Source organism: Limulus polyphemus, unplaced genomic scaffold (assembly GCF_000517525.1).
Source record: "Limulus polyphemus unplaced genomic scaffold, Limulus_polyphemus-2.1.2 Scaffold2650, whole genome shotgun sequence".
In the NCBI taxonomy this organism is placed as follows: Eukaryota; Metazoa; Arthropoda; class Merostomata; order Xiphosura; family Limulidae; genus Limulus; species Limulus polyphemus.
In genome coordinates, this window is record NW_013668260.1 from 130,636 (window position 1) to 141,702 (window position 11,067).

Sequence of the window (11,067 nt, forward strand, 5' to 3'; positions counted from 1 at the left end):
CTAACCTGATTACACGACATCACCATTCACAACCTAACCTGATTACATGACATCACCATTCACAAACTAACCTGATTACACGACGTCACCATTCACCAACTAACCTGATTACATGACATCACCATCCACCAACTAACCTGATTACATTACGTCACCATTCACAAACTAACCTCATTACATGACATCACTATTCAACAACTAATCTGATTACATGACATCACCATTCACCAACTAACCTGATTACATGACATCACCATTCACAAACTAACCTGATTACATGATGTCACCATTCACCAACTAACCTGATTACATGACATCACCATTCAACAACTAACCTGATTACACGACATCACCATTCACAAACTAACCTGATTACATGGCATCACCATTCACCAACTAACCTGATTACATGATATCACCATTCACCAACTAACCTGATTACATGACATCACCATTCACAAACTAACCTGATTACATGACGTCACCATTCAACAACTAACCTGATTACATGACGTCACCATTCACAAACTAACCTGATTACACGACATCACCAGTCACCATTCACCAACTAACCTGATTACATGACATCACCATTCACAAACTAACCTGATTACATGACGTCACCATTCAACAACTAACCTGATTACACGACATCACCATTCACAAACTAACCTGGTTACATGACATCACCATTCACAAACTAACCTGGTTACATGACATCACCATTCACAAACTACCCTGATTACATGACATCACCATTCACCAACTAACCTGATTACCTCAGCAACCAGGCCTGGCATGGCCAGGTGGCCCCACTTGCAATTTGATGGTAGCGGGTTCGATTCCCCGTCCCACCAAACATACTTGCCCCTTTCAGTCGTGGGGGTGTTATAATGTGATGAGCAATCCCGCTACTTGTTGGTAAAAGGGTAGCCCAAGAGTTTGCAGTGGGCGGTGATGACTAGCTGTCTTCCCTTTAGTCTTACACTGCTAAATTAGGGACAGCTAGTGCAGATAGCCCTCATGTAGCTTTGCACAAAATTCAAAACAGACAAACAAACCTCAGCAACCAACAACAGCACTGGTCACACTTTCCACATATACCTAAGATGTCACCTAAAGAGTTGTTTATTCCAACTCAAACAATCTCACAAAAATGAAGGTAATCATATACAGAAATAAACAAAAATAACCTCTTCTTCAACAAACATCCATCCTGACCACATTTCATGTAATCAACTGCAAAATATGCAATCATCCCAAATTACCAAGTTTGTCCTATTTGTATTGTCATCTTGGGGTCATGAGAAACTCACTATATCATATAAACATGAAAAATAACATGATGATAAACATTTTGCTTGATTTATGTAATCTATGTTCATTTTTCATGCTGTGTTGTAACACAATTCTCCTAGTGCGTTTCATAGTCCAATCAGACCATCAAACACAATAATGTACAGCAACACAACATACATGCAAGATCAAGGGTTCACTCAAGAAGTTTATACCAACAAATATCGTAGTGCTCAGAAATCAAGAATTGCAAACTTCTTTCAGTACGTCGGTTTATCTTAGTCATTAACAGTTGACTCGACCTGTTAATTTTCACAGAATTTTATCTAACAATTTCATCTATCTTAGCTATGTATCTTGTGAATTTCTTGGAGTCTGCTCTTCAGAATTTCATCTATAACTTGGCTAGAAAGTTTGAGTGGTTTATTATTGCAAAATGTCTTGCCCAAATATCTCTCAGTAGATCTTTCAACAAAACGGATGTTGTAACTATGTAAAATAATCAACTGGTTATCACATGTACATCATCTTGTGAAACACTGCTTCATGGCTTGGAAAATATGGGTTGCAACATCCTTTCAGTGGCCAGTCTACTGACTAACTCACGTCCAAACTATTGGTAAAACAGTTAAAACTTCAGGCATAAAAATTAGTACGTAAGCATTTCGGTTGATCATCAGAGCTTATAAACTACTCCTCCACTGGCATTTCTTCATCTGACTACTCATAAACAGCCAGATTTGTACTACAAGTGTCTTACTCTTTATCACCTGAAATGAGATCAAATGAAACAGATCATCAGAATCAATCTGCTCATTCATCTGTTTGTAATTGACTGTACAAGTGGCAGGTTTTGTGCTACCTTGCTGTGTGGAAAATAACACCAGAGCTAAGTTTTAGTCCTTCAGTTGCTTTTCCCAAATATGGTTCACCATCACTGCCCTACAATGATATGACCCACTATACATATTCAATGAATGAACAGGATCTCATGATCTGGCAAAATAGTCTGTCAGAATTTCAGTACTGCTGACCTGGGTTTTATTTCTTTGTGCTCATCATTGTTATGCAATATCCGATCGTATCTACCAGATTTCTTAGCTTCGTCATCAACTTCAGGAAACACAGTCCACTCGAATTGTAATATCTCTACCATAAAAGTAGGGCTGTTAATGTAGGACAAATACTAAACTTCAAACAGTTCTTTGCCTTACAGTGTTGGCCTCTTAACTTCTATTGTGATTTCACTCACTATTTGGCTAGAAAAGAAAACATTTCGAAATATTTCTGCTCCAGACAAGGACAGAAAGAATTATGAGATACTGCACTTTCAAATCAAGTGAAGAATCAAAGTACTGTATCCAACAATCTAAAGCCACATGTGTCACAAACGTTTCTAAATAACGTGTAAAAGGTGAAAAACCTTCAACTCGTATCAGTTTGTATCAACCTTTGAGATGGACTTTCTTTCTCCAGGGAGTGGACAGTGACACAAGGCCAACTTGATACAAGATTCAAACTGTTGCTACATGTAATCGTTACCTAAGTAACTGGATTATCCTGTTTTTAACCTTTCGATATCCAGTTGGCAAAAGTGTAATAGCAACATGCAGAATACCTGCATGGAAATTTAGAAAAATTATCTAAACATACATGAATACAGATATATTCTAAACTACTTATGGAAGGGTGAAATTAGTAGCTATTAGTATGATACGAGGCCCGGCATGGCCAGGTGGTTAGGGCGCTCGACTCGTAATCTGAGGGTCGCGGGTTCGAACCCCCATCGCACCAAACATGCCAACCTCCGCCTTTGCCTGGTCCCAAGTCCAGGATGAGAAAGGGGGAGGGTTGGGCACGGGGCTAGCAACTCCACCCCGTAAAAACCAACCTGCTATTAGTAATTGCAACAACACCTTCCATTGGCGAGATGTTTTTTTGCGGCCCTATGCTCCACTGGGAGTTTACAGGAATAAAAAAAAAAGTGTGATACGAGTTGAAAAGAACTAAAATGGATTTCATAATTCTATTAATATTATGCAATGTGATTGATATATTGAGAAACTCAAGGTTAAGTGATACCATTTAATGTTCTCGTATTCCTTTGTTACATTTATCATAATCACACATTCAGTTTTACTTAGCAGTTGTTTTTTCAGGTTATGGCATAAAGTATCTGAAGCTATTGCTCAGGGTGACCAAATGGCAGCAACCGAAGAGAAGACCGTACTTGAAAAGGCTCAACGGCAGGCTGCAAAAGAAAAACAAATAAAGATGGAAAAATGGTGTCCACGCAATTTCTTTAAAGACGTAATCACAGGAGAGTGGATTTATAAATATGCCGAGTGAGTTAATAATATTTAAAGAGAAAGTGACATAAGACACTTGTTACTTTCATATACATATTGAATTTAGCAAAGAAAATATATTTTTTTCATTGTTCCACTTCACCAGTATTTAGTTATTTGTTTTCCATTTTAAATCTACTTTCGAGGACTAGAAAATTCATGCAACAACTAAAAACGTGGCTAGTTAATACTTCTAGATGATATGTAGAGAATGTTTTAATACTACACGTATGTTATATATTTATTTCCTGTGTGACCATCAAGAACTATTGACTTTGAGATTATTTCATCACAAGCATGCCAAATTGCATTAAATTAGACCAATTGGTTTTATGTTTTAATAGAATATAGTCTGTTTTTGCTTTTAGTGTTTGTAACATAATCACAAGTTGATTAGGCTGTCAAAAGTTTAAAAAGATATTTGTGTAAAATATGAAACTCGCATTGTTTTGGACATTTATCTTTCAAATTTCTGAACTAATTAGATATAAAATGAAAGCACAGAATAAGAATACACAAGAGAATAATTTTCATGGTTTACAGTAGGCTTGGCAACTATGGTTATCCTAGCTTTTAGCTCTAGAGAGGCTCCAATGGTTCAGCACCAGATCCGTGTTGGCTTCGGCAGTCTCTGTTCCATAGGTGCTGCAACTCTGGCTGCCTTTACTTGGCTCCAACTTTGGAACAACAGAACTCTATGGCTAACTATTTATGGTTTTGTTATGTTGTTATTTAGAATTAACAGTCTATAGGGATATTAGTTCACAATTAGTTTTTATCATGCTCGCATGTGGAAGCAATTTTTTCGATAAGTATTTTGTCATTTTAAAGCACATTCTCCCACTTACCTAAAATACTCTAAAACGCAAAATGAATTCATATTTGGTAAGTATAATGTGACAACATAAATTCATATTTGGTAAGTATAATGTAGCAGTAACAACATAAAATGACTGGAATTTCCAAAAATGTTACTAAGCTAATGCTTTCTTTATTGTGACCCACGAGAATAATAACTGCTTCTCTGTTATTTTTTTTTTAAGCTTAAGGCCGTGGGATCTAAGGAACGACGTAGTTCAGTATGAACAGGATTTTATTATTCAGACTAAGACACGTCACAAAACACCAGTTGATATTGACAATCCATCTAAAGGAGAGAAGCTATCTGTAGAACATCTACTCTCTGTTCATAACTCTGCCCGTCTTATGCAGAAAGGTAGCCACCATAGGAGACGGTTGACATCACGAGGAACTGAGAGCTCATCTCTTGATGGAGAAGTTGTTCAAGGTAGTGATTCTACTGAGAGCGATGGTTAGTTTCTGTTTTCTTCTCCCACCTATAAATTTAAAGGTGATAATGTGTTAAGCTGTATGGTAAAAATGTACAGGATCTGAACAGTTCGTGTATTATTTTTTTACACGATATAAATTAAAAGTATTTTAAAGTATTTGCCTAATCTTATATCCATGCTGTCTTGAATCTATGTAGGCCTTTTTCATAATTTCGGGACTGGGTTTCTCAGGTATGTTTCTTCCTTCAGTTTGTAATTCATTCCCTGTTTCTTACTTTTATGTTTTTACTTCCTCTCCAGATATGCAAGTCCATATTCGATTACTTTTACCACAAATTTATTGCATACATGCCTCATCCTCCTTATTTTTTGTTACCTCATGTGACTAGACATAACTTTGCATTCTGTTACCTTTCTTTGGCTCCTAATCTCTGGAGTCTTAAAGGTAATAGTCTTGGGGTTCAGATCCTCTGTCTTTTGTTCATCTTTCTTCGGCTTAAGTCTTCCACCTTCGTCTTACACTCTCTACCTTTTTACGTTATTTTTCCCTCCACTCACCTTATTTTAGCGACAATCCAGTGTTTTGCTGAAGGGTTTTCAGTGGATGCTTGTTTACTTATCTTTTCTACAGTGACGTGTTTATTTTTCTCAGTCTTATTGATTCATATTTGGTTGATCTGTTGCTAGTTTGTTGGGGTGTAACGCCATGTTACTCGAGAGCTTTTACCTTCCTTTTACCTCGTATGCTTTCATCTGTGATTTTACTGAAGTGCTTGTTTCTCTGGAATCATGTGTTGGGGCTGCATGTCATTTTTCTTCCTTATCCTCAATGATTTTTTGTCTCTCATGTGCTTCTTCTTTGCCTCTCTCTCTGGCTTCCATCTTTCTGCTTTGTCTTCTCTTCTTATCCCCACTTCCCATCCATCCTCCCACTGCTCATAGACTTCTGTGCCAATAAGGCCCATTTAGTTCAGTTTATGGACCTTTGCCCTCCATTTGCAGCCAGTTGTTTGGTACTGATCTTGGTTCTTGCCAGTGTTGGTTCATGGCCATATTCGACCTAATGGCTAAAGACACTGTTGGACAGTTTCTTATCCTTCTCCAGGATTTTATTTCCAAGGCATCCCGTCATAGATGTTTTACGTCTCAGTCAGTTTCTCGACATCCCACAATTTACTATGGAGAATTTCCTCACCCTACAGTGGTCTTTTGCCCCAGGTCATGGGGTAACTGAGGGAATTTTCTCACCCTACAGTGGTCTTTTGCCCCAGGTCATGGGGTAGATGTCTCAGATACCTATTTTCTCATTTGACTGTGTCCCAACTAGCCTGCAACAACTATAATCTTCTCCTCCTTCAGGAGGTGACACATCTGGGTAGGTTGGTCAATCTAGAGAGGTCACATCTTACACCCACTTTGTATCTCATTCCTTCATTTTCAGTTCACATCTCCACAAGGCCCAGTCTTCTTCTCTTATTTTGAGAGACATGAAGTGATTAGTTTCCCATGTTCTATCCTCTCCTACTCTCACTGTATGGGAGGTTCTCTCTCTTTTTTGGGAACTTGGGCTTCCATGGAATCCGGGATCCTCTTGGGTAATGCTAATTTGTGGCATCTACAATGGACTCTGCATGGTCACTAGATCCTCATATGGGATCCCTTGTTCTACACCATTATCCTTCCTTACTCGAAGACTTCACCTGGTGCCTCGATACAACCAATATTATACAGGGTGTACCTCTTCCTTCCTTTCGCCTGCTTCGACTCTCATGTGAATTTGGGTTAGTGGTCTCACAACAAATCATCCTTTCATATCTATCTCTTAGAACCTTTGGAGATATCAAGCTTTGGATCATTTTTTTTATGATGATACATTCAGTAAATTGTACAGTTGTCTCCTATATCAATCACCAGGGTAAAACTCAGTCTTGCTCTCTCTGTTTCCACTCTTGACCTACTTTTCTGGGCCCATCCTTTACAAGTATGGCTAATGGCTTGTTATATTCCCGGGAGCCCTGAATCTTGTCACAGATCTTCTCTTGAGGCCTGACAAGGTACTACCTACAGAGTGGTCCTTCAATCCTCTAGTGTTCTATTGGCTGTGCTTTTATCTGGGCACTACTACTTTTGCCACTCATCTCAACACCATTCTTCCCCTTTTCTTGTTCCCTATTCCTCATCCCTCAGCTTTAGTTGTGAATGCATTCATCCAGGACTGGTCCATCCTTTCTCTCTGTGCCTACCCCCCTATTCATGTGATTTCCCTCATTAAGGACACTCCGGGTTGAGTCCTTCTGATAAATCTGTACTGGCCAGCTCAGCTGTGATTTCTTCAATTGAACCTTCTGTATCTCTATCATGCTCCATACTCCTTCTATCTTACTCTTCTCTCTCCCATCTGTCACTCTGACTACACGTGTGGACTTTGTCCAGTCCCTTGGGAGACATTTCAAACTCTCTTCACCTGTCACCTTACTTCATTCTTCTTCTTCCCTCCTTGAAAATGGTGCATATTTCATTGTTGTGACATTAAGTATATGAAGTCATTCTGAAATAATTTATATCAAGTTCTAGAAGAATAAAAAATTGTTTAAAATTGTTTAGAAATCTTGTACGTTCCAGTTTTTCAGCTTGGTTATAAACTGAATGATTTTCTTACTCTCTGTCTATATTAAAAAATTGTAATTAACTTTTTGGATTTATTTGAATCATTTTAAAGTGTAATCAAAAGGTTTTGTTGTTGTTAAAAGATGTTTCCAAAGTTAAAACACAGTAATGAATATCTTTCTTCTAGCTCAAACTTGGCATTAAAGATGTGCATCCTACCAATATCTTTAAGAAGCTTTTTGTTCATTAAAAGAAGGGCTAGGCTTATAAAGATCAGACGTCAAAGTGGAATGCCAAAGTGACCTCTTCTTTTAGTTGATATTGTCTGGGCAACATTACAGCATGAAATGTTTTAAAGAAATTTTCAGATATTAGATAACATAAAATTGTCTTGTCAAGTTTTTGGAATTCAATGTGGTATTTTCAGGCAGAAACTGATTTCCCAATACGTTTTAGACAGACATACTAAAAACAGCACATTTGTTCAGGAAATAAGGAAAGTAACCCGAACCTGATAATTTGACTAAGTTTTCCTAATGTGTGTGTGTAACAACACCGAAGAAGTTTAACAAAATGAACACAATCTTTATTATGAAAAAACAAATAGAAAATGCACAGTATGCACTTGCATAAACAAAAAGGCAGTCGCTTCTACTGGAGTGTAATTAGCTACGGAGAACAATGAAACAAAACAACTAGAAAAAGGCAATCTCAATGACTTTCTGGACCACGTATTTATGCTAAAACTGCAAACAGAGTAAATAACTACAATATTTTTTTTAAATTCTTACAGGACTAAAATGGGTAGAAAACACATGATATCATAATGGTGCATTCAATTGTTAAATCACCAGGTTTTTAAAAAAAATAAAGAATGGGATATATAAATATTAATTCCTTACTCCTGAAACCATACTGAGACAGCATTTTTTTTACATATATCACATTAACTTTTACAAAATTTCCAGGATTTAGTGAATAGATTTCAGTGTCTGTAGTGTATATAAAATTAAATTATTCATACAGTCAAACTCGGATAGAATATTTAATGTCCAAGGAAGTTTACTTTTAGACTGATTTGTATCATATTACTTCTGATTTCTGTTAATACTGAAATCTATTGTCTATAGAATATTTAATGTAGCTTAAAATGAGATATTGTTAATGAAGCAGTAATAATTTAAATACCTTTTTAATAATATATTTCAACCAAATTTATTTTGTACCTCTCTTACGGCAAAAAAAAAACCTTCTTAACTTACTGTTCTTTTCCTCAGAATTATTAAATTGAATGTAAAATCCAGGTGTGTTTTCTGAATTGCTTATCCATAAGATAGTATGTTTGTTTACTTACAGTGGCCCCTTTGGATAGTGTACAAAGGGCTTTTAAGTCAACTATCACTCTGGCAATGCTACAAGAGTCACTGGAACCAATTAAACACTTACAGAAAGGATCTAATCAAACCTTACAGGCCATCCAACGTGACCTGGAAATTGTCATGGCACAGTACTGCAGAATTCAACAACAACTAGCTCAAAGAAGTGATTTGACTATTGTTGCCTCAGTTTTATTAATTCAGCTTGTAATTCATTGTTTTCTTCGCTGGATCTCTTGATGAGTTACCCAAGAAACTTGCGATAATAAAGGTCACAAGGAATTTGCAGTCCTTAACCTGTTTATAACAATGCCAAAGTTGAGTGCTTGACCTCAGTGTGTGTTTGCTATTTAGAAGCAACGTTGATACCAAATAATTTAATTTAAGCTTTCGTTTCAAGGGGAAGATATGAATTGCTTTACAGAGGTCAATTTCACAGACCGTTGTTCGAACACAAAGGAAATGCCGTTAGATAATTACTGGAGAGATTTCTTCTCCTTTGTTCGTTAAATTTAAGCCGGCTGTTTGATCTAAATATTGAAAGAAAGAATAATATACTTTCTATCTTTTTTTCTGTTGAACTTGCGGTTAACATTCATTGCCAGAGAAATTTTTATTACATGCATTTTTCATCATCTACTAGCCATGATGTTAGCTGTATAAAATATTCTAAAAGGTCTATAATTTTTTTAATCCAGCTATTCAACACTCTTCATAATTTAGAATTATAACCTTTATAGATTATTCTTCTTGCTAGAGCTCTGCAATTTGCAGACGTGTCAAATGAATACGTTGAAAATGGTAAAAAACTCAACAAATGTGGTTAATACGAAAGACAGTGAGTTAAGTTTGTATAGTATTTAAACATTAAATTTAGATATAAGCTTTTCCTGTGGTATTTATTTATTAATTGCTTAAAAATAATCAAATAAAGCTTATTTGTCGACTTGTGGTAATAACTTCATTCTTGAGGGAAAAACAATATTGATGAATTGTGTTAAATATAGAGCTCACATCTAAAATGGACCCATTAAGCAGCTTAGAGTAACAGTGTTTGGTAAAGATTTAGTGTTATTATATATTATACAATATTTGTGGGTAATTTTTTTATGTTACTGAATACAATAAAAGTTATAAGTTTTTATTTCAGTTGATTTATATAAAATGCCACCTTTTAAAGCAGACAGATTTAAGTTCTTCCCCAGATTTTATGTGTGATCAGTATCTCGGCACCCAAATTTAAACAGAATTCTACACCAGATTTTATGTGTGATCAGTATCTCAGCACCCAAGTTTAAACAGAATTCTTCACCAGATTTGACGAGTGATCAGTATCTCGGCACACAATTTTAAAACAGAGTTCTTTACCAGATTTTATGTGTGATCAGTATCTCAGCACCCAAGTTTAACAGAGTTCTTTACCAGGTTTTATGTGTGATCAGTATCTCAGCACCCAAGTTTAAGCAGAGTTCTTCACCAGATTTGACGAGTGATCAGTATCTCAGCACCCAATTTTAAAACAGAGTTCTTCACCAGATTTGATGTGTTATCAACATCTTGGCACACAATCTTAAAACAAAGTTCTTTACCAGATTTTATGTGTGATCAGTATCTCGGCACCCAAGTTTAAACAGAATTCTTCACCAGATTTGATGTGTGATCAGTATCTCGGCACCCAAGTTTAAACAGAATTCTTCACCAGATTTGATGTGTGATCAGTATCTCGGCATCCAAGTTTAAACAGAATTCTTCACCAGATTTGATGTGTGATCAGTATCTCAGCACCCAAGTTTAAGCAGAGTTCTTCACCAGATTTGATGAGTGATCAGTATCTCAGCACCCAAATTTTAAAACGGAGTTCTTCACCAGATTTGATGTGTTATCAACATCTTGGCACACAATCTTAAAACAAAGTTCTTTACCAGATTTTATGTGTAATCAGTACCTTGGCATACAAGTTTAAAATAGTTTTATCATTTGTTTTTTAACCTAAATCAGTTGAGTGTAAAATTAAGAACACATTTTTGCCCAATAGATGTCTCTTTTTAAAGTCCTCACTCTTTGCAGTTTTGTTCTTAATATCTGTTTTAACTAACAATATAAAAATACATTAGGATGATCTCAAAAATAATGGATAAATTAATTTTC

General features: G+C 36.2%; 1 protein-coding gene across 1 annotated transcript in view; it reads left to right on the forward strand.

Annotated features, from left to right (window-relative positions):
- The window catches only part of LOC106467533 (oxysterol-binding protein-related protein 8-like), a 113,877-nt gene extending 102,829 nt beyond the window's left edge, over nucleotides 1–11,048 (forward strand). The window contains exons 16-18 of the mRNA XM_022395729.1: nucleotides 3,456–3,641; nucleotides 4,688–4,956; nucleotides 8,900–11,048. Of these exons, the coding sequence (XP_022251437.1) occupies nucleotides 3,456–3,641; nucleotides 4,688–4,956; nucleotides 8,900–9,159 (715 nt within the window). The 3' untranslated portion in view covers nucleotides 9,160–11,048. The remainder of the gene's footprint in view (nucleotides 1–3,455; nucleotides 3,642–4,687; nucleotides 4,957–8,899) is intronic.
- The last annotated feature ends 19 nt before the right edge of the window (nucleotides 11,049–11,067 follow it).